This window comes from Aquarana catesbeiana, linkage group LG11 (assembly GCF_042186555.1).
Source record: "Aquarana catesbeiana isolate 2022-GZ linkage group LG11, ASM4218655v1, whole genome shotgun sequence".
In the NCBI taxonomy this organism is placed as follows: Eukaryota; Metazoa; Chordata; class Amphibia; order Anura; family Ranidae; genus Aquarana; species Aquarana catesbeiana.
This window is the reverse complement of record NC_133334.1, coordinates 119,124,770-119,149,320: the sequence shown is the minus strand read 5'-3', so window position 1 is coordinate 119,149,320 and position 24,551 is coordinate 119,124,770. Positions and strand designations below refer to the sequence as shown.

General features: G+C 45.3%; 1 protein-coding gene across 7 annotated transcripts in view; it reads right to left on the bottom strand.

The window, feature by feature from the left end:
* Positions 1-24,551, bottom strand: part of ZDHHC1 (zDHHC palmitoyltransferase 1) — a 96,005-nt gene that overhangs the window by 12,194 nt on the left and 59,260 nt on the right. For 6 of the 7 annotated variants that reach the window (XM_073604952.1, XM_073604955.1, XM_073604954.1 and 3 more), the window contains 5 exons: positions 17,574-17,732; positions 16,233-16,348; positions 12,454-12,536; positions 11,804-11,894; positions 492-591 (listed from right to left, as the gene is read on the bottom strand). In XM_073604952.1, coding sequence (XP_073461053.1) covers positions 492-591; positions 11,804-11,894; positions 12,454-12,536; positions 16,233-16,348; positions 17,574-17,732 — 549 coding nt within the window. The remainder of the gene's footprint in view (positions 1-491; positions 592-11,803; positions 11,895-12,453; positions 12,537-16,232; positions 16,349-17,573; positions 17,733-24,551) is intronic. The other variant, XM_073604958.1, reaches the window with a different exon arrangement.

Genomic DNA, 24,551 nt, shown 5'->3' with positions numbered 1-24,551 from the left:
GCAATCTTCTGTCTATATACTAAACAGCAATCTACTAGCCATACTGTGCATCAAAATAGCAAGATAGATCTGTGTGCCTTGGCTACATAGCAATCAGTGTCATTTCTTCTTTTATAATAAAACTTCAGCACAAGTTTGGGTACAACCAACACCACTTTTACCTACAGGTAAGCCTATAATAAGGCTTAACTGTAGGTACCGTGAATATCTCCTAAACTTGCACCGTTTAGGAGATATTCACGGTATCGGCACATGCGCACTGAAGAAACGGTGTGGCATTTCCTCAGCTGCTGTGCAGTTACCAGCAGCTCCTGCACGCATGCTCAGAGCAACGTCATCGCGGCTCCAGTCAATCACAGTGCCGGAGCCTGCGATACCCAGAAATAACTCCGGGAGACATGTCGCTGGTCACAGCAGTGGGTTTACAACTATAATGGCAACACATTTGTTGTATCAGATAAATGAAGCCCTTAACTGCTTATCTGCCATACCATTCTCCTCATGAATAGGAAGGCCAGGCCCATCATGACCAGCGTGTTTGTTTGCATCTTCTGGTGATATTTTGTTGCTTTTCTTCTTTTTCTTCTTCTTCTAAAGGCAATAAAAAATCAATTATTCTCATATTTGTTATGCATTGACGGTATTAAGCAAAGTGAAAAGCAACAGAGAATTCTTTTTAAACATCCAATAACAGGAACAAAAGGCCTTTACTCTTGGGAGCTGCATTTATTACCTGCATTCCTCTCCCGTCATACCAAAAGATGATGATGCAGGACTGGGGCTGCGGCACCTGAGCAGCAGGGCATTGCTGGATTAGTTGGGCAGGGGAGTATGTGAGTTGAGGACAGCCCTGAATAACAGGTATGAGGGGAAAAAATGGGGGCGGAGGAGTGAGGTTCCTCTTTAAAGGGGTTGTAAAGTCAGAAGTTTTTTTATCTTAATGCATTCTATACATGAAGATAAAAAAACCTTTATGTGTACAGCATTCCAGCCCCCTAATACTTACTGGAGCACCATCTCTCATCCAAACCCCCTAATACTTACTGGAGCACCATCTCTGTCCAGTTGTCCACGAGTGTTTCGACTGTCCGGGACTCTCCCTCCTGATTGGCTGAGGCACAGCAGCAGCTCCATTGGCTCTCGCTGCTGTCAGTCAGTTAACCAATCAGGAGAGAGAGGGGGCGGAGCCAAACAGTAGCTCCGTGTCTGAATGGACACATGGAGCTGCAGCTTGGCTTGGGTGCCTCCATAGCAAGCTGCTTGCTGTGGGGGCACTTGACAGGAGGGAGGGGCCAGGAGCACAGAAAAGGGATCCGAGAAGAAGGGGATCTGGGTTCCTCTGTACAAATCCAGGTACAGTGAGGGAAAAAAGTATTTGATCCCCTGCTGATTTTGTACGTTTGCCCACTGACAAAGAAATGATCAGTCTATAATTTTAATGGTAGGATTATTTTAACAGTGAGACAGAATAAACAAAAATATCCAGAAAAACGGATTTCAAAAAAGTTATAAATTGATTCCCATTTTAATGAGTGAAAGAAGCATTTGATCCCCTAACAATCGGCAAGATTTCTGGCTCCCAGGTGTCTTCTATACCGGTAACGAGCTGAGGTTAGGAGCACTCTTAAAGGAAGTGCTCCTAATCTCAGCTTGTTACCTGTATAAGAGACACCTGTCCACAGAAGCAAGCAGATTCCAATCTCTCCACCATGGCCAAGAGCAAAGAGCTGTCCAAGGATGTCGGGGACAAGATTTTAGACCTACACAAGACTGGAATGGGCTACAAGATCATCGCCAAGCAGCTTGGTGGGAGGGTGACAACAGTTGGTGCGATTATTTGCAAATAGAAGAAACACAAAATAACTGTCAATATCACTCGGTCTGAGGCTCCATGCAAGATCTCACCTTGTGAAGTTTCAATGATCATAAGAACGGTGAGGAATCAGCCCAGAACTACACAGGAGAAACTTGTCAATGATCTCAAGGCAGCTGGGACCATAGTCACCAGGAAAAAAATTGTAACACACTACGCTGTGAAGGACTGAAATCCTGCAGCGCCTGCAAGGTCCTCCTGCTCAAGAAAGCACATGTACAGGCCTGACTGAAGTTTGCTAATGAACATCTGATTGATTCAGAGGAGATCTGGATGAGTGTTGTGGTTGTGTTGTGGTAGATGAGACCAGAATCGAGCTCTTCGGCAACTCGCCATGTTTGGAGGAGGAGGAGGAGGAATGCTGCCTATGACCCCAAGAACACCATCCCCACCGTCAAACATGGAGGTGAAAACATTATGCTTCGGGGGCGTTTTTCTGCTAAGGGGACAGGACAAATTTAACGCATCAAATGGACAATGAACGGGGCCATGTACCGTCAAATCTTGGGTAATAACCTCCTTCCCTCAGCCAGAGCATTGAAGATGGGGTCGCGGCTGGGTATTCCAGCATGGCAACAAAGGAGTGGCTCAAGAAGCAGCACATTAAGGTCCTGGAGTGGCCTAGCCAGTCTCCAGACCTTAATCCCATAGAAAATATTTAGTGGGAGCTGTAGATTCGAATTACCAAACGTCAGCTTCGAAACCTTGATGACTTGGAGAGGATCTGCAAAGAGGAGTGGGACAAAATCCCTCCTGAGATATGTGCAAAACTGGTTGCCAACTTCAAGAAACGTCTGACCTCCGATTGCCAACAAGGGTTTCTCCACCAAGTACTATGTCATGTTTTGCAAAGGGGTCAAATATGTACAGTATTTAACTCAATTAAATGCAAATCAATTTATAACTTTTTTGAAATGTGTTTTTCTGGATATTTTTGTTGTTATTCTGTCTCTCACTGTTAAAATAATCCTACCATTAAAATTATAGACTGATCATTTCTTTGTCAGTGGGCAAACGTACAAAATCAGCAGGGATCAAATACCTTTTTCCCCCTCACTGTAAGGCCCCTTTCACACGAGTATTCCGATCAGGTCCGCCTGTCAGTTTTTCGGGCGGACTTGATCGTACGCTCCATGCACCTCTATGGAGCGGCGGATGTCAGCAGTGACATGTTCGCTGACATCCGCCGCTATCCGATCTAGTCCGTGAAATCCAGGCAGATGGAAACCCTGTTTTCCATCCGTCTGTAGAATCGGATCAGATGAAAATGGACAGGTGGTTCATTTTCATCCCATCTCCATAGAGGACAGTGGGGCTTTGACAGGTCCATCTCCACACAGTGAACGGAGATGGACACGTCATCCGCCTGCTCAGCGGGGATCAGCAGAGCGATCCCTGCTGAGCAAAGCAGAGTCTGTACATGGACAAGCCCATGTGAAAGGGGCCTAAGTATTACATGTTTTTTTTTTTTTTCTATAAAAATAACAAAACACACAAGACTTTACAATCACTTTACACTAGAACTGCACAATTAATCGTCAAGAATCGTTATCGCGATCTTGACTAAAGTGTTTCACAATTCTTTCTATGCAAAGAATTCTCTCTGCTCTTCTGAAGCCACAGCCCTCAAAAGAAAGGAAGAGAAAAACCGGGCAGTCTGCCAAGAAACAAAACATTCTTTATCAGTTTAACTTAAGTATAAACATTGTAACAATTTGTCAATGGAATAGACTTCCTGTGTAAGTGAAAAAAGTTTAACCACTTAAACCAGGGGTCTTCAAACTATGGCCCTCCAGTTGTTTAGGAACTACAATTCCCATCATGTCTGTGAATGTCAGAGTTTTACAATGCCTCATGGGATGTGTAGTTCCACAACAGCTGGAGGGCCGTAGTTTGAGGATCCCTGACTTAAACACTAAACCTTTTTCTTTTTTTCATTTGTTGGTTTCAAGTTAAAATCATTTTTTTTTTGCTAGAAAATTACTTAGAACCCCCAAACATATATTTTTTTAGTAGACACCCTAGAGAATAAAATTGTGGTTGTTGCAATATTTTATGTCACTCTGTATTTGTGCAGCGGTCTTTCAAATGCAATTTTTTTGGAAAAAATTACTTTAATGAATTTAAAAAAAATCTAACCAGTAAAGTTAGCCCTTTTTTTTTGTATATTGTGAAAGACTTTACGTCGCGAGAATCGTGATCTTTTTATTCTAAGCAAAAAAATGATTCTCACAGAATCGACAAGAGACATCCCCACAATGAAGCACACTATACAATGGAAAAAAAAACTCAAATAGGCAAGTGAAACCAAAAGGGGAGGGTGTTGCCATCACTATTCAAAAATCTTGTTAACGCACAGTCAACCAATAATAATTCAATAGAAAAAACACTTTTTTTTTTAAAGATAAATAAAAGGATAAATAAAAGCGAGTTAGGAAGTTTTTTGAATAAATATGGTGACCTAAATTTGGCCATACCCTGTTAGTTCTTCGTTCAGCCACCAGACTGAAATAAAATAAAGAAAAATAACACTTTTCTCCATGCACACAAATTAAGTGGATTGAGAAGTAAATCCTGCTAGTACACTGTATTCCGACAGATGTCGGAATACTCTAATCTCTGGCTGCAGCCCATTGGCTGATGGAGAAAATGTCCAGGATGTGCCCTCAAAAGATGTCAAAGGATCGATTTCTGTTGAGCGGGGACAGCCCGCCTGTTGGACCAACCAAATTTTGGTCAGTGTATGGCCAGCTAAAGTCTCTCCTTTTGTTTTCTCTTGGGGCGATTTCCTCTTTAATACACTGCACTTTAATAGGTTTAATATGGTTTCTGATAAACAAATAATAAATGAACATGACAATTATCTCTTATAAGAGGATGGGAACTTCTTTGCTACAGCATGGGAAATGTTCCATATGGGTCACCCCCCCCCCCAATGTTCTCTCTTGTCATCTGATAAACACGTGATTTAATGCATATGTATAAATATTTTAGAAGAATAATGCCTTCTTATATGCTGTCTCTAGTTTATATTCAGTTTTGATGGCTAAGCCCAACTATCAGCCATCTGTAAAAATGAGAGTGCCCTTAAAGATCAGGTATTTAAGTTGGCCACTAGAATGACAGTTAGTATTCAGCTTTGACATCAGGGAAATCAGGCCCAAGTAACAATATTAAACTAAACCAGAGAAAAGAGCAGAATACGTTTCCTGTCACATCATGGCAGCATACACTTTGGGTTGTGACTCCGCCCCCACAACCTGATAGGACCACATAGCTATAAATTGACGAGAAGGCACCCGTCCCAGTATTCTCTTACTTTTCCTCACCTGTCAGGACCGCACGGATTAGCACCCCCTTACCGCTTCGCCCCAGCCAGGTTCTAGCCTCTCCTGGGTGGAAGTCCTTTCCTGTACAGCCTCTAAACGAGCTAGATGGAAGGAGTCCCACTCTGGTGATCTCAGGGGCGTTCTTTTTTACCGGCCGTAATATAAGCCTTAAAACAGGCTTAGTTTTGTTGCAGCAGCCCTAAATATAAGCCTTAAACAGGCTTAGCGGTGAAGTGGCCTTAAAATATAAGCCTTAAACATACTTAGTTGTGTGCAGCTGCCCCCCCTATACCTCCACCTTCTTTTCTGGTGCTCCTGGGCTCTGTTGTGCCTCAGGAGGCTCCCCAATGCGCGCTGAGCGTCTCGTCGCTTCCGCGCATGCGCAGTGTCAGGGCATTCTCTACCTGTTGCTAGTTTCCAAGATGGCGCCGGGTGTCGCTCGGCGATCATGGCGGCAATTTAAAAAAAAACCCAGGGACAGTTTTTCACTGCCTCTGCTGTATTATGCCTAGATTGAATGTGCTATTCTAAAAATCTCTCTACAGAGGTAAGTGACTGTCCTCTGTCTAGTTTCTCTACCTTCCTGCTATTTCTTGCATGTCTCATCTTTCTGTATCTATAGGTTCCACCACTTCTCTATGGAGGCTGCTGCCCCAGCAGATCACAGCCAGCCTAATAGGTAAGGGGGGAAGACATGGTAAGTAGCGAAGACTGAAAAAGAGCAGGATACTACTAACGCTGCCTAAATTGGTCAGCCCTATCAGGTCCTCAAGAACGTCTAGTTCAAGACACAGAGAGACCTCGCACAGAAGAAGCCGCTCTGGCCACAGACGGAGCCGCTCAAATCGCAGGAGAAGTCGCTCGGGCCACAGGGGGAGTCGCAGAAGGAGCCGATCCAGATCTTATTCAAGACACAGCCGCTCCCACCATAGAAGATCCCGGAAACGGCTGCTGGGTATGCAGCGCTGTTGCCCTCCCAGACAAACTGGCCTGTTGCAGGTGCCTCGAGGAAGCCACCAAAGGAAAAGACCCGGATACCAGGGAATCCGTTGAAGTTTCAGCCCCACAGGCTTTGATTCCAGAGACGGAGTTTTCAACCCATAGTGCCTCTCCTGCTCCCGCTAGTACATCAAGAGAGCAGGATTCCCCGTCTGATAATGAGGGATTGGAAGCATCGGCTGGCTTCAACTTTCCTCTAATAGAGCTTTCGTTAAGTCAGTCAAGGAGGCGATAAACTGGGAGGAACCCCAGGAGGTCCAGCAAAAACAGAGGAAATATTTCCCGAATCTTAAGGGGGAGCTAGAGACTTTCCCATTCATTGAGGAGCTGGACGATCTAATCAAAGAGGAATGGCAGAGACCCGAGAAAAAATCCAGTCTAAATAATAGACTTGAAAAGCTGTACCCCCTCAAAGAGCCTAAAGTAACCCCCCTGATTTCCCTCCCCTGTGGTGGACGCATCCTTGATGCGCCTAGCCAGCCATGTTACACTTCCTATAGAGGACGCGGTAACGTTCAGGGACGTGCTCGATAGGAAAATCGACACAGACCTTAAAAGGGCCTACCTATTGGCAGGAGGCGCTTGCGGACCGGCTGTAGCTCTTGCAGCAGTGGGTAGAGCCATTTCCAGCTGGTCCGCAAACACCACAAAACTCGTCTCGGAGGGCGCAGACCAGGAGAAGATACTAAAAGCTCTGCAAGAACTGAGCCTCGCGGGGGACTTTGTGGCAGAGGCCTCCATTGATGCAATTAGGTCTGCATCAAAGGCTATGCTGGCCTCTGTAATGGCCAGAAGGGCGCTATGGCTAAAGCCCTGGGTGACGGATCCAGCCTCCAAGTCCAACTGGCGCCGTATCCCGTTTGATGGGGAGAATCTCTTCGGGGCAAAGTTGGACTCAGCCATCTCAAAAGTGACCGGCGGTAAGTCTGGACTCATCCCCTCGGATAAAAGACCGAAGCAACAGAGACCTCCTCTTTTAGACGAAATCTCCCGGAGAGATACAGAGATGCAAAAGCCTACAGACCTGGGAAGGAATATAGAAGGAGCTGGAAAAATCCTCAGACATCCTTCATGAAATTCCATAAACCCAAGACTCCCGCTTCCAGTGACTAAAAATCCTTTTGAAGGTGCGTCCGTCCAGCCAGCCTCTCAAAATTTAGGCTGGTCTGGGCGGAAATTGTAAGGGACCCTTGGACGTGGCCACCGTCCGATTCGGGCACAGGTGGTCGTTCAAAAGTCGACCCCCAAAGGATCAGTTTTGCCTAACCAATCTTCCTCCATCTCGGGAAAAAAAAGATGTTGCTAATCAAGTACATCCAGATCCTTCTCCAAAAAGCGGGTGATAGTGGAGGTTCCGCCAGCACAGAGAGGCAAGGGGTTTTATTCCCCGTTTTTCCTGGTCAAGAAAAAAAACCAAAAAAAACCAAAAAAAACCAAAAAACAAACAGGGGATCTGCGCCCGGTTCTGGACCTAAAAAATCTCAACCGATCCATCCGGGTAGAGTCATTCAAAATGGAAAGCCTGCAGTCGATCCTCCAAGCCATAAATCTGGGAGACTGGATGCTTTCCATAGACCTCCAGGACGCCTACCTGCATATCCTGATTCACACTGCTTTCCAAAGATTCCTTCGCTTCTCAGTAAATCATGGCCACTTCCAATTTCAAAGTCTCCCGTTCGGGATCTCGACTGCCCCCAGAACATTTACGAAGGTCTTATTGCCAGTGATAGCCTCCTTGAGAGAAGAAGGTCTAAGGGTCCACCACTACCTGGACGACATCCTCCTTCTCTCAAACAGCCAGGAGTCCCTTGTACAGCACCGGCAAATCCTAGTCTCCACGCTACAGAGCTTGGGATGGCTAATAAATTGGGAGAAGAGCAACATCCAGCCCACCCAAAGGATGGTCTTTTTAGGGGCCGAACTGGACACCCGAGCGAATACAGTAGAACTGCCACCGGAGAAGATACCTCCATTGATCCAGAGAGTGAGAAAATCAATCTCGGCAGCATCCTTACCAGCCAGAGCATGCCTCAGTCTCCTAGGTTCTCTGTCAGCAACCATCCCAATGGTCCAGTGGGTTCAATGGAACTAGAGACCCCTTCAAACCTCCTTTTTGCGCCAGTGGGACAGCTCGTCCATGTCCCAACCGATATAAATCTCGGAAGAGGTCAAGCTATCACTACAGTGGTGGACGCGGCCTTGCAACCGAGGAGATGCAAACAAATAGTCACCCCCCGTCAAGAAATAGTGACTTCAGACACCAGCTTGGAGGGTTGGGGGGCGCACCATCAACAGAACGTGGCTCAAGGCCGCTGGCCTTTCAGGACCCAGTACTCTGTCTTAAATGTGCTGGAAATGAAGGCAGCTTTTCAGGCCCTCTTGGCCTTCAGGCCTCATTTGAGGGGGAAACAAGTTGTCCTAAAAATGGACAACAGAGTGGCAGTAGCCTACATCAACAGGCAGGGGGGTACCAGGAGCATCTCCATGTTGCAGGAGGTCCGGCCGGTGATGGAATGGGCACAACTGAACCTCCTGGATCTGAGGGCGGCTTACATTCCGGGCGTTCAGAATCTCCTAGCCGATTCACTCAGCAGAAGCTTTATTTCCAACAACGAGTGGTCTCTGAGTCCCCAAGCTTCCACCCTCATATCTCAGACCTGGGGCCCACTGGACATAGACCTTGCAGCAACACAAAGTGCCGGAGATTCTTGTCCAGGATTCCCTTTCCTTCAGCGGAGGGAACGGATTGTCTCCAACATCCCTGGAACTTTCGCCTCGGCTACATCTTTCCACCGACTCCCCTCATAGCGAACTTCCTTCTATGGCTCAAAAATTCGGCAGCACTGGTGGTGGCTGTGATTCCCTTTTGGCCGAGGAGGCCATGGTTCACTACCCTCCTACAGTTGAACACGGCAGACCCACTTCCTCTTCCAGTATTGGCAGACTTACTTTCTCAGGATCAGCTACTATACCCAAATCCGGAGAAGTTACATCTAACGGCCTGGAGGCTGAGAGGACTAGATTCCTAGACCAAGGCTGTTCCCAGAGGGTAGTAGATACATTACTCCAGGCTAGAAAGCCTACCACCTACAGGAGGATCTGGGAAAAGTTTGTTACCTTCGCACATCAGCAAGGTTGGGACTCATCTTCTCCATCAGTGTCACAAGTTCTGGAGTTCCTGCAATCAGGCCTAGAGAAAGGTCTTGGGTCCAGCACCTTAAAGGTTCAAGTGTCAGCCATTTCCGCCTTGACAGGAGTCAAGTGGGCTCATAACCCCCTTGTTATACAGTTTCAGAAGGCCTGCCTAAAATTAAGGCCCCCCTGGAAGCCTTCATTCCATCTGGGATCTCTCAATTGTCTTGGAAGCCTTATCTAAAGAGCCTTTCTTCCTGCTCGAAAGCATCTCCCTCTGGGACCTGACGCTAAAAGTCTCCTTTTTAATTGCCATAACATCAGCAAAGAGAGTCTCAGAGATGCAAGCCCTGCTAGCCAAAGAGCCATACCTGATCATCTACCCGGACAGACTAGTCTTAAAACCTTTGGATCGCTTTATCCCCAAGGTTTCCTCTTCCTTCCACTTTAATCAGGAGATCAATCTCCTGGCCCTTGTCACGGATCAGGGCAGCCCTCATCCGCTGGATGTCAAGGGCAACATCTTGCAATACCTATCGGCAACCAAGCCTTTTAGGAAATCGGAAAACCTCCTAATCATCCCACACGGCTTTAAAGGAGGCCAGGTGGCGTCAGCTCGTACCATCGCCTCATGGCTGGTAAAGACTATCAAAAAGGCCTACTCGCTGAGCACTTTACAGATTCCGGAGGGCTCGAGGGCGCACTCTACCAGGGCAGTGGCAACTTCGTGGGCAGCCTACTGTAGAGTCTCGGCAGAAACCATTTGTAGAGCGGCCACCTGGTCTTCCAGAAACACCTTTATATCCCATTATAAGGTGGACGCTGCGCGCCTATCAACAGTGGATTTCGGGAAAACCGTTATCCAAGCCAACTCTTCCATTCCTTGTTAATAAAGCTTATTTTGCATTCCCACCCAGTTTGCGAGTTATTCCCCAAAGTGTATGCTGCCATGATGCGACAGGAAAACGGAAAATTGTATACTCACCTTTCCGTAATTTTCCTTTTCTGACGCATCTTCATGGCAGCATACAACTACCCACCCTTCTGAGGTGATTTATACATACAGATAGTACTGGGGCGGGTGCCTTTTCATCAATTTATAGCTATGTGGTCCTATCAGGTTGTGGGGGCGGAGTCACAACCCAAAGTGTATGCTGCCATGAAGATGCGACAGGAAAGGAAAATTACGGAAAGGTGAGTATACAATTTTCCGTTTTTACTAGGCGATACATTTGACCACAAGCGTCTTTTAGTGTCTGCTCTTAGGAGGAATGTCAAAACACCATCCTGCTGCAAGTGATAAGTTTTCAGCACCATAAGGTCCCTTTCACACTGGGGCGGGAGGAGCGTCGGCGGTATTACCCCCTGCTAGCGGCCGAGAAAGGGTTAAAAACCACCGCAAAGCGCCTCTGCAGAGGCGCTTTGCCGGCGGTATAGCCGCGCTGCCCCATTGATTTCAATGGGCAGGAGCGGTGTATGCACCGCTCCGAAGATGCTGCTAGCAGGACTTTTTTCCCGTCCTGCTAGCGCACCGCTCCAGTGTGAAAGCCTCCGGGCTTTCACACTGGAGACACAGCAGCGGCTGTTTCAGGTCGGTTTGCAGGTGCTATTTTTAGCGCAATAGTGCCTGCAAACCGCTCCAGTGTGAAAGGGGCCTAATTGTCAGCAAGCCACTTACCTTCTCCTATATAGTCAAGTCCTCGCAAGTCAGTTCTGCACCATTGCAGGACAGTGAGGGTGCAATTCCATTGAGGAACTAGCTTCCTTGCTTGGGTGATTCTGCCACTGCGTGACAGAATAGCTCAGCCCCTAAGACAGACTGGCACAGAACAATAGGATGTGTTCTTATGTGCAAACAAATGCATGCAACATAACATTTTGTGATAAAAGATATTCAGAAGCATCTAGTAATAACAACCACATGGACTGTGGCATAACTAGAACCTTTAGGGCCCCAGTGCAAGAAATCACGAAGGGCCCCCCTGGCCAGGACCCTTCCCTCTGCCCCCAATGGCAGAACGCCAGGGCCCAGTTGCAAGTGTGACCTTTGTGACCCTAGTAGTTCTGCCATTGGTGTCAGTGACAGTGGTGTCAGTATTTTTTAAATGAGGTTTACATTTTTTTTAGCCCTGTTGGGGGCTTTGCTGAGATATCAGGGGTCTAAACCTCTGATGTTTCACCTTTGAGACAAAGGACGCAGCCATCAATCTTGTTCTCTGCAGTTGCACTGAATAAATGGACAGGAACTGAACCAAGTGTCCCAGTTTACTATGTTTCAGATATGAATGAACACTGTCAGTGATCGGTATGGATCACTGACTTTCCATTCAGCGCCCCTTCCCTGCTGTTCATCCTGACACATCCCCACATTATGTCTACATACATCTAACATGATATCCTTTATCCATCATCCCTGTTGATGGGTACATCAAGAATATTGTCTGGGACCGAAAAGACATGCAATTATTACCTTCTTTGGCTTCTGCTGTAAAGCTGGTGATAGCTTATGGTCTGAGTCAGGGTTGCCATCTGCAATATCAGCATTTAAGGACATAGGGGAGCTAGAAAATAGAATTTTCAAAAAATTTTAATATTGCTGTTGGCTCAAATGTTGTCACATGCTATCCAATACCTGACCTTATGCAGAAGAAACTCAGAAAACATATTAGCATTGCTTATAATATTCTATACATATTCAGAAAAACAATCGTTGAAAAGGAGATCCGTGTGGTAATCCTTCATACCCTTTTTAGCCTCCTTTCTCTACTAGAAAGGTCACTGGTCATCATTGCCACTTGCAATAAAAAAAATATGATGAAAACCAAGACTACAACAGACATGCTGTTCTACAAAGCAACTAAACAGAACATGTGTGATGAAAAGTGCAGCATACTGCAGTTTTACAACTAAAACTAACAGAGAAGGACTGAAAAAAAATGATAATATTCAGGTATAAAAGTAGAATCATGCATAGCAGTACAGTTTTATTCCCACTTATAGAAAAAAACAGTAATTAAAAATGGACCAGAAAATAATGCAGAAAGATGTGTATACACACATACATAGACACACTTTTTTTTAACATTTTAAATATATATGCAGTGTTTGATTTTCACTCACTCCGTGTTCAGTGATCCCAATGAAGGACCCTCAATTAGTACTTCAGGATTTGTATATATGAGGCTTCCTCCATAACTCTCTTCCTGAAGAACAAAGCAAAATGTGAACTTAGTGAACCATTATACCTGTAAAAGTAATATTAGGTTATTAGTTAAACATGAGATGTCTAGAGGTCGAGAGCCATAGATCTGCCTTTGCGTATTTAAAGTGGACTGTGACAGACCTAGCAGGGACATGGGCTTTTGGAGAGGACTGAATGCTAGCCTCTTGTATTGTCACCCTGGTGTTTATATCTGCATTTTAGTGCAAAGTCTACTTTAAGACTGTAAGATGATCTCAGGGAGTGTGTCCTGATATCTTGCCCTTCTGAAGACTGATAGTTCAGGTTACTTTAGTTATTTAGCAGAGTCTGACGAAACAGGAACCACTGCTACACTGTTTAGCAAATAGCACAGTAGCCATTTTTTTTTTTTTACTGGAATTTTTCCTCTCACTATGCACTTGTAGTTGAAACACGCAAGCAAGTTGTTATCCGCATGAACAGCAAAAAGAAATCCACAGATGTCCCCTGTGGTTCCTGGGACAATGTAAAGATGCCAGCACAAGCTCATAATTTAAATGGTGAATTTTCTCTCATATCCAAACGTTATGTAAGCATGCAAAACAGCTCACTGTTTATTCATAGGCATCATAGTTCCCTGGCCAGATACCAGTTAGATTTTCCTTAGATTTGATCTGCTAGAACCGCAAAATAAACCAACAACCATTTAGAACAAACCAAAATAACAGATCGGACATATTATGCACTAGGTTGGCCTTACACTGCAGAGATACGGCTCACATTAACTGGTCTAACAGATCAAATCTGGCTTGTGAGGGTACTATATGTACAGCCGTGGCCAAAAGTTTTGAGAATGACAATTAATTTTCACAAAGTCTGCTGCCTCCGTTTTTATGATAGCAATTTGCATTCAGTGGATCTAAAAAGTCTACACACCCCTGTCAAAATGTCAGGTTTCTGTGATGTTAAAAAAATGAGACAAAGATAAAATTATTTCAGAACTTTTTACACCTTTTGTGTGACCTATAAACTGTACAACTTAATTGAAAAACAAACTGAAATCTTTTAGGGGGAGAAGTAAAAATAAAATAATGTGGTTGCATAAGTGTGCACACTCTTATAACTGGGGATGTAGCTGTGTTCAGAATAAAGCAATCACATTTAAACTCATGTTAAACAGGAGTCAGTACACACCTGCCATCATTAAAATTCCTCCAATTAGGCTCGATTCACACAGGGGCAACACGACTTTAACGCGACTTTGCACGGCGACTTCAACGCGACTTCGGCGCGACTTCAGCAAATTACAACGCGACTTCAAGTCGCCTCCAGGACAGGTGACTTCGGCTGTGGCCAATCACAGGACAATCAGCTCTCTGGGAGGGAGGGGTTTTCCCTGCAAAGTCGCTTGACTTTGAGAGAGAGATCCGACTTGGAGGCGACTTCCATTGATTTCTATGGTACAGGTCGCCTACCAAGTCGGATCCAAGTAGTACAGGGAGTACGCTCTGAAGTCGGAGCGACTTCAGTAGTGTCTATTAAGACGCTCCCATTCACTTAAATGTGAATCTCTTTCTGGGGCGACTTGGGGCGACTTGAGGGCATACAAGTCGGATCCCAAGTCGTCCCAGTGTGAACCGACCCTTAACCCCAAATAAAGTTTAGTTGTTCTAGCACAGTGGTTCTCAACAATCCTAGTGCCGTGACCCCTTGATAAAATTTCCCAAGTTGTGGGGACCCCTAACAGTAAAATTATTTTTGCAGCGTGGATTGTCAGCACCCAAGGCAAGACAAGTAATTTGCTCCCCTAACCCACGGACCCAAGTCCCTTCCATACAGTATTAAAACCCCTTATGGTACATTGTGGATGTACCACTCTTTCTCTTTGTTCTCCTTTCTTTCCCTTTTATCCATCTCTATCCTAATTTCTTGTTTTTTTCCCCATCCCCCTCTCTAGCCGTCTTTCTTGTTCTTTCTCTTATTCTTTCTCTCCCTTTTTCTTTGCTCCTCCCCCTCTTTTCCTCTCCCTTCCATGTATTCTCTATTTTTATTCCTTCTCTTACTTCTTGGTGGGGTGGGGTGGGGTGGGGTGGGGGGGGGGCATCAGTGGCAGTGCTGGGGGAAGTTCTAATCAGCCAACTTAGGTGCTCTTGATCAAAATCATCTGCTGATCTGAGAACTGTAGTGGAGACTTTTAATGGAAACTATAATGACAGGTAGTGTTACTCACTGTGTCTCTGGCTTCACTGTGTCTTCGACTTTGTGGCGTTTCGTAGCAGTGACACCTATGCCGAAATCAGGAGATAGGGTCTCCTTCTTCCCCTCCCACTTCACATTCCTCACAGTCAGCTGACCTCTAGTCTCTGCCCCCCACCCATGCCGTGAACTGAATGGGCGGCTGCGAAGAGGTTGAGTGGGCTGCCACAGGCTCCAGGGACAGCCCTGCTGGGCAGCTACGTAAAGGCTGGGAGAGAGGAACAGCCCAAGATTTGGTGACCCCTGGCAAATCGTCATTCGACCCCCAGGTTGAGAACCACTGTTTTAGTAGGTCTTTCCTGGCATTTTCTTAGTGGCATCCTACAGAAAAACCCATGGTCCGCAGAGAGCTTCCAAAGCATTAGCGGGATCTCATTGTTAAAAGGTATCAGTCAGGAGAAGGGTACAAAATAATTTACAAGGCATTAGATATACCATGGAACACAGTGAAGATAGTTCTCATCAAGTGAAGAAAATATGGCACAATAGTGACATTACCAAGAATTGGACGTCCTGCCAAAATTGATGAAAAGACGAGAAAAAAAAAATAGTCAGGGAGGCTGCCAAGAGGCCTACAGCAACATTAAAGGAGCTGCACGAATATTTGGCAAGTACTGGCTGTGTGGTACGTGACAACAATCTCCCATATTCTTGGGAGCATCCTGAGACCATTGGTATGTGGGGTTGCTTCTCAGCCAAGAGTGGGCACACTCAGAATTTTGCTTAAGAACACCACCATGAATAAAGAATGGTACAAAAACATCCTCAGAGAGCAACTTCTCCTGACCATCCAAGAACAGTTTGGTGACGAACAATGCCTTTTCCAGCATGATGGAGCACCTTGCCATAAGGCAAAACTGATAACTAAGTGGCTTGGGGAACAAAACATCGAGAAGTTTGGGTCCTAGGCCAGGAAACTCCCTAGACCTTAATCCCATTGAGAACTTGTGGTTAATCCTCAAGAGGTCGGGTGAACAAAAAAACCTCAAATTCTGACAAACTCCAAGCATTGATTATGCAAGAATGGGCTGCCATCAGTTTGGATGTGGCCCAGATGTTGACTGACAGCAAGGCAGGGCAAATTGCAGAGGTCCTGAAAATGAAGGGTTAACACTGCAAATATTAACTCTGCATAAACCTAATGTAATTGTCAATAAAAGCCTTTGACACTTCTGAAGCGCTTGTAATTATACTTCAGTATACCATAGTAACATCTGACAAAAAGATCTAAAAACACTGAAGCAGCAGACTTGGTGAAAATTATTATTTATGTCATTCCCAAAACTTTTGACCACGGCTGTATTGGGTAGGTTCTTGTATATACTAGTGGACATCTACAGTGCCTGCTATAGGTTTTCTCATAAACTTCATAATATAATGGGCAGCACCTTGTTCTGGATTTGGAGATTGCACAGAAGACCCTGAAAATCTTGCAGGCTGCTCAGTCACTGTTCAGACTTACTTGTGCACGGCCTGTGGGTGGCGTCTTCCCCTCGTCTAGACACTTGCTATTGGATTTCATTTCCTGCTTCTGCCGCTGGTGCATTATGTACTCATAAGTGCTAAGCTTATTCCACACTACAAATGAAGGGTTGAAGCAATTGTTTTTAACATGTAGAAATCTAACCATAAAAACACAATTTATGCTGTTTAGTTTGTAATAATAATGTAGTTAAACCATTTTTTACTACAATGTTAAACAGTCCCACATACTGATGAAAATCTGGTAATTATATCTATATTTCAAGGAGCCCACTTGAGGGTAACATCTGTATATCGGCTGTATAGTATGCACTATTCACTACATTCATACCTGCAGCATTTCTGTAAACTGATGCTAGAATCCTGGGGAAGTCGAATGCAATTGTTGACTTTCAGAAAGTCTATTTGCATAGGTTTTCTTTCTCATACACTGGGGTGCTCCAGCAGAACTAAGAATGCATATACATATATAAATAATGCAGATAGGAGTGTAGCCTCTTAGTTTAAAGCAATCCTGCATTTCAGCAAAGTGCTGTAAAGAGTAACTCCACTTTTGTTGAGAAAAAAAGCATTCCCCTCTGGGTGATCTATGTACAATGCAAGGATTCCTACCTTTTGTTATTCTGAAGAAGTCCCTGTGTGTTTCTCTGTGGCGAGTGAATCTAATGGGAGTGGTTTCATAATTATCAACCAGCTGCTGCACCTGCAGGTCTCTAATGAGGAAAACTGCAGTGTCTGTATCCTTTTTGACGTGATTTCCTATTGGGAGTATCTCACCAAAAATGCCATTTGTGTTGCAGGGGATACCTGAAATCTGACTTATCTTAGTGCAGACTTCTGAGAAAATCAGTGAGCCAATGAGACTATCAGGAAATTATGTTTTCGGGGGGGGGACACGACACATTTGTACACATTCTGTATACAAAACACCTCCAGGTAGCCATATTGTATTGCACTTTACAGAAAATTACAGAGCTGCAGATTGAATAAAAAAGGATTTTTTTTTAATAACATTCAATTACAATATGACATGTGTTGCAATTGTATATGCTATATTTTTTTATTTGCTATTTTTTCCCACAAAAGTGGGAGTTTCCCTTTAAGAATAAAAGGTAAACAACGTGCATAAAGAATTCCTAGTTAAATAAAGACTCCACCCAAGTACGATTTTATCTACAATTGCCATATCATATAAACCTATTATAGCTTGAGAAAAAGTGCAAGCCTTTCTGTAAAGGAAAAAAAAAAACAAAAAAAAACAAAAACAAAACAACATATACATAAATTAAACACATTCCAATTTCATTTTTCTGTCACCTACAGAGGTAGATGTGAAAGCACAGCAGTTGTCCTATCAGGAAAATGGTAATGAGTCCCATTACTGAAACAAGAGCTGCCAGTCCCAAAATCACAGACGCTTGGGTCTCCACTGGACTAGCTGGAAGGAACACAAACCATACATTTGACAGGTTCTTCACACCTAGAAAACATACATAAATACCACAAAATAACTACACAATTTAGATGTATCACTGTTGAACATTATAGAAAATGTAGAAAGAACTACTTTTTTTTTTTTTTTTACAGTCTTTAACAGTGTAGGGATTTAAACACTGTCCTACTACAATATACACAATGGGTAGGTGCAGTAACACCAGTACATAAATCTGTTCTCATGAGACTATGGGTTTTTGCACAATGACTATTAGAAGTGCTTTGTTAATCATCTTGCTGAATAAAGGCAGCTTGGCTTGATAATGCTATGTGACTTCACCATCCAGCATGCATTGGAAATGCTTGAGTTGGAAGTTTTGTCAATACTGCACTACAGATGATGATGATTAGGGGTGATGCAAAAAATTCCAGAAGGTGCTGGGTTTGACATACTGTAGTCCAATTCTGTCAGCCTACACTACCATAACGTACACCTCTAGCTATAATCTGGTAGAAAAAAAAATTAGAAAAAAAAATTAGAAAAAAAAAAAAAAAAAAAAAGAAGAAAAGGACTGATGTCGGGTGGGAGAGGATGCGAACACTTAGGCCCCTTTCACACCGAGGCGTTTTTCAAGCGTTTTAGCGCTAAAATTACCGCCTAAATACCGCATGAAAAACACCCCCCATGTATCTCAGTGTAACCTTTCACACTGAGGCGTTGCGCTGGCTGGGCGTTGGAAAAAATCCTGCAAACAGCTTTTTTGGAGCATCTTTTAGGCACATAAAATAGCGCTTTAAAAAGTCTATCCCAATTGAAATGAATGGGAAGCGCTGTAAAACCGCGGTACTACCGCTTTAAAACCACCCAGAAGCTGTGGGGAAGGTCACATGGTCAGGTTTGCTGACGCTAACGCTTCAGAAACGCAATTAAAATGCATGGGCGTTAGCGATATTTTTAACGTTAACGTGGCAAAAACGCTGTAAAACCACGCTAATAACACTCATCGTTTTTACCGCGGTTTTGCAACGCCTCAGTGTGAAAGGGGCCTTACAGATCCAGCCTTTCTGACCCTTATTGTGCAGAACTGAGTGGCATTTTCCATTCAGGTTAAAACTGACAGGTTCTCTTGAAAGCGCAATTCCACCACTATATATATATATATATATATATATATATATATATATATATATATATATATATATATATATATATATATATATATATATATATATATATATATATACACACACACACACACACACATATATACATATATATCCATTCAAAGAGGCTACCGACTGGTCTATCAAGAGCAGGTCATCTAGGTATGCTATGACAGCTATACCCTGAGCCCTTAATCTGGCCAGAGGAGGAGCCTCAGTGTGCAACGCCTCAGTGTTGTGAACACTCGAGGTGCAGTGGCTATCCCGAAAGGCAGAGCCACAAACTGGAAATGGCGCCCTCCTACCTCGAAGCACAGAAACTTCTGATGAGCAGGTAAAATGGGCACATGCAGATATGCATCTCTGATGTCTATCGATGCCAGAAATTCTCCTCCCTGCAGGGTGGGTACTACTGTCCAAATTGATTCCATGCGGAAGGATTGAATCCTTAGGAATCGGTTCAGATCCCTTAAATCCAGAAGGGGTCTGACATCCCCATTTGGCTTTTGGACCGTAAAAAGGCTGGAATAGAAGCCCAATCCCTGGTCCTTTGCGGGAACTATCATAATGACCTCCTGCGACAAAAGTCGCTCTAACGCTAGAAGGAGCGACTGCTTCTTCTCCGGGTCTCTGGGGACACTTGATCTGAGGAGAGGGAAATTCCTGAAACTCCAGCTTGTACCCTAAGGTTACCGTGGAGATTACCCATCTGTCCTGGAAATCCTCCTGCCAGAGCCCTGAGAACTGTTGCAGTCTTCCCCCCCAATCGAGTGAGCGGGGGCATCCCCTCATGCAGAGGTCTTAGTGTTTTGCCTATTAGGCTTCTTCCCCCAGGACTTCTTTTGTCCCTGGGGTTGACTCTTGTCTCTGGACCCAGATGGAGGCGGCCGTCGAGACTGCCTGGAGGCTGAAGCCCCCGGCGCTGGGGAAAGAGTTTGTTTGAAAGAGGGACGCTTACTCTTCTTTTTGACAGGTAAGAGAGTGCTTTTCCCACAAGAGATTCTCTTGATATAGTTATCCAAGTCTTCTCCAAACAACCTTGCACCACGAAATGGAAAGCCAGCAGCTTCTTACATGGTCCTTCGGCTGACCAATTTTTCAACCATAGGATTCTACGTATATGCACCAACCCCAGTGAAAGACGGGAGGTTTGCACGATGGAATCTCTAATGGCGTCAACCACAAAGCATAAGGCCGCTGGAAGGTTAGCAAACCCCTGGGCCTGTTGTTCAGGTAATACTTTGATGACCTGCTTAACATGGTCTCTTAAGTATTGACAGACTCCAATCACTGCTACTGCAGGTTGAGCCACTGAACCTGCTAAGGAAAAAACATCCTTCAATAGGGATTCCATCTTTTTATCTACAGGATCCCTGAGCATCTGAGCATTGTCTACAGGACAAGTCAGACTATTATTTACGGAGGAAATGGCGGCATCAATGGCCGGTATTCCCCACATTTTAATAAACTTTTCTTCCATCGGATAAAGTGTTGAAAACTTTCTTGGCGGGAAGAAAACGTTTGTCTGGGTGATCCCACTCAGAATAAATTAGCTTTTCAAGTAAATTATGAACAGGAAAAGCCTGTGCTGCTTGGAAAGGTTTCAGTGACCCCAAAACAGAAGAGGATTCTTTAGCAGTTTCAGGTACGGGCAACTTAAATGTGGAGCGGACCAATCCAGTAAGGATCTGCACTAAGACTTTCTCCTCTTGGGAAGTCGCAGAGGGCCCCTCTCCACCTGATTCCTCCGAAGAGGAATCATCCGTCCCATCCCGATCCTCTGAAAGGGATTCATCTCCTTTATCCCAGAACTCCTCTTCCTGAGGGTCTTGGGGAACAGAGGAAGGCCTAGTGCGTTTTCTTCTACTGAGTGAAGACGTAATCACGGCCATTAATCTTTCCTCTAGACCAGGGATCCTCAAACTACGGCCCTCCAGCTGTTGCAGAACTACACATCCCATGAGGCATTGTAAAACTCTGACATTCACACACATGACTAGGCATGATGGGAATTGTAGTACCTGAACACCTGGAGGGCCGCAGTTTGAAGACCCCTGCTCTAGACCATTAATGGTTGAGGAAAAAACCTCTTGTGTAATGTATACAGGGGCTGAAGTGCCAGAAGCAGGTGTAGCCCCTGACCCCAACGGCTCTCCCTGGCTAGCCGTCCCTGGCCCATCAGGGGGGGGAGGATGCTGCTGACAGGGGGCCCTCAGAACCTGAACGAGATCCCCTAGTGTCTCTGGTTCTTGGGGTGCTTGAACCTCTTCTACCCATAGTGCAAAGCAACAAGGTGTGAGGTATACAAATGAACACTGACTGCTGAGCGATGTAGTCTGGCTAAAAGCCTTGCTACCCAATGCTCAGTCTGATGTTACTTCAGTTAATGCTGCCTAGGAGAATGCCTGTGTCCCACCTTACATGCGACCGTCAGCTCTGTGTCTCCAAAGGCTGTGTGCACCTGTACAGAGTGCCTCAATAGCCTGCAGCTGGCCTGAGTGGGAGTCTAAGCACCTGTGCTGATGTACCGCGCCCCTACCCCCCCCTCGAATTTTGAAAAAAAATGAGCGCTTCCCACGCTGGCCGACTCTCCTGTAATACTATGGAGGAAGGCTGGGGGAGGGGGAGGAGGGAGAGAAACTGGTAGTGAAGACCTGCCTAAACGGCAATGGTCGGAAATGGCGGCCGAGGCAGCGGTGCCCGAGTGGTATAACCACCTTCTAGACTCCTGTGGCCTCTCTCTAGCCTGGGGGGGGGGGGGGACATTCAAACATGAGAAATCCCCCCATCCATCCTACCTTTGCAGCCCGCCTGAGACGCTGTGAAAAACATGTGCAGCATAAACACTGAGACCGACAATCCAGCATGTGAAGGTTTGTGCTCTTGGCAGCCCCCGGTGGTCACAATAGGCATAGCATGCATTTACCTTAAAGGAGAAACCTACTAGAATTAGAAAATTCTGTGGAATCTCCTCTTACCTTATCCAGCTGCAGGGTTCAGTTTACACAGACCCAATCTTCACCTCTCACGGTGGGCTCCGTTTGAAAAAACCATCAGAGACTGGGGCCCCCTACGAATAGGGGGATCCTGCAGTTCTGGGTCCGTAAAGCACCCGGCTAGAAATTAGGCTAGAAAACCACGAGGCCCGGGTACCATCCAATTCGGCCTAGAAAGGACACTTTGAATGGATCCGGTCTGCCTGGCTTGCCCCAGTATAGGATATTCCCTTTGGAGCTCAGCACAGGACATCTTTACACGTCCATCACCTAAGACACTGGCGTAAAAACTGAGGTATCCCTGCAAGGGGAGGGATTATATAGGGGGTTGAACTACCTGATAGGGTGTGCCAGTGTCCAATCACCAGTGATACCCTATATAACCCATCAGTAATTACTGTGGCTCTGTGTCCCGTGATGTTCGAGAAAGAAACCTTAAACTAGGTGGTATAGAACACCAGTAGTACTGCACCGAATATATCCGCAGGTATCGAATGTTTGTTGGCGATATCAGAAGTCTGAGGGCTCACTCACTGTCATTTGGGGGGGAGGTTTGTGCCATCTGGGCATTCCATGGCCTCCAAAACTGTGATAGGCAGTGAGGAGTGAAATCAAAAATTTACACCCTTAGAAAGCCTGAAGGCGGTGCTTGGTTTTCGGGGTTCTGTACGCGGCTAGGCTCCCAAAAAGTCTCACACGTGTGGTATCCCCGTACTCAGGAGAAGCAAAAGAATGTATTTTGGGGTGTAATTTCACATATGCTCATGGCATGTTTGAGCAATATATCATTTAGTGACAACTTTGTGCAAAAAAAAAAAAAAAATTGTCTTTTTCCCGCAACTTGTGTAAAAATATAAAATATTCCATGGACCCAACATGCCTCTCAGCAAATAACTTGGGGTGTCTTTCCAAAATGGGGTCATTTGGGGGGGGGGGGGGGGGGGGTTGTTGAACTGTCCTGGCATTTTATGCACAACATTTAGAAGCTTATGTCACACATCACCCACTCTAACCTCTTCTAACACAAAGCCCTTTCTGACACTTTTTGTTTACATGAAAAAATATTTTTTTTTGCAAGAAAATTACTTTGAACCCCCAAACATTACGTATCTGGCACGCTTGCTGGGAAGATACTGTTTGAAAGACAAGCGGCCAGAAAACTTAATCAGGGACTCATCAACGCAGACAACTTGATGGGGAGTAAACAAGTCTGCAAAACGTTGGTTGAAGTGGTTTACAAGGGGCTGAATTTTGTAGAGCCGATCGTATCCAGGGTCTCCACGAGGACGACAGAGTTCATGGTTGTTGAAATGCATGAACCACAAGATCTGCTCGTATCGTGTCCTGGTCATGGAGGCAGAGAACATGGGCATATGGCAAATTGGGTCAGTGGACCAATATGACCACAACATACTCATTTTAGCAACGCACATGTCGAGGGATAGGCCGAGAAAGGTCTTAAATTCGGAAACCATAATTGGTTTCCAATCTCTGGCAAGGGAGGACTGGGGATTAGCGGCAATGTATTGACCAGCATACAAATTACTTTGGTCCACAATAGATCTATAGAGATCTTCGGTGAAAAACAGCGTATAAAAATCCAAGTGACGTAAAATCAACTGTTTCCACCTGAATTCCAGGTTGGCCAGAGAATGGGGGAAGTACGGGTGCTGCAGAAGTGGTGGGTTCCCAATTAGGATTGGCAAATGCAGCAGGAAGGGCACTATGGGCTCGACAGACCTGTCTTTGTCTTCTTGGTGGCAGCGGGACACTACCTGTGCTTGCCACCTCGCCAGCTTGAATTGCACTTATGGGACTCGCCACGTCACCACGTGTTACTGCAGGTTTGACTATGACCAGGGTGTACTAGGCCACTGGTGCTTGCCAATTCACCAGAAGGATGAGCGGCACTAGTACTTCTCTGCTCCATATGAGAGCCCTGCGGTTCTTGCACCTCAACAGCAGAAGAAGATCGGGGTCTGGTATGCCTGACCTTGGCAGGGACCACAACTCCGTCATCAGAGATATCTGTCATGAAGCCGCTGTCGTCTACAGGATCGTATTCTGAGCCTGAATCTGACAGATAAGTGACTGCCTCTTCACTAGCTGTCATGCTCAGAAATGTCTAGGCCTCTTCAATAGTGTACCTTCAATTTGCCATTTTGGGCTCTAAATTTACTGGTACAGTAGTGAGGCTCACAGGTAAAAAAGCTCCTAGGCTGTCAGCAACTGTATCAAATGCTACCAAAAAAAAAACCTGTTAGCGATCGCAGGGATCAGGCCTGACTCTGCAAACGCTGCAGTTATGTGTTTAGGGTTTTGTAAGTGACAGTGATCGATCAATACTGCACTTGGGTGGGCTGGGCTGGCTGGAGGGGCAAAACCCAGGTGCTAGCAGGTATCTGGGCTGATCCCACTAACACTGCATTTTTGGGAACCCTAAACTGCTGGGGACGCTAGTATAGATCTGATCAGATCAGATACTATACCACTAAGGGAGGTGTATGCTGCGTGCGTGGGTGTTAGAGCTACTGGCACTAATCTGACGCTGCCTGGGGTGGCGCAGACCCCAACTGAACCTAAAACTTAACTGATATCACTCGCCGGGCGATCAGGGGGTTAAACCTCTATTGGGTAATAAACAGCGGGTATAGAAAACAAAACTAACCAGCATCACCGGTAACACTTATAAGGTGATCACTGGT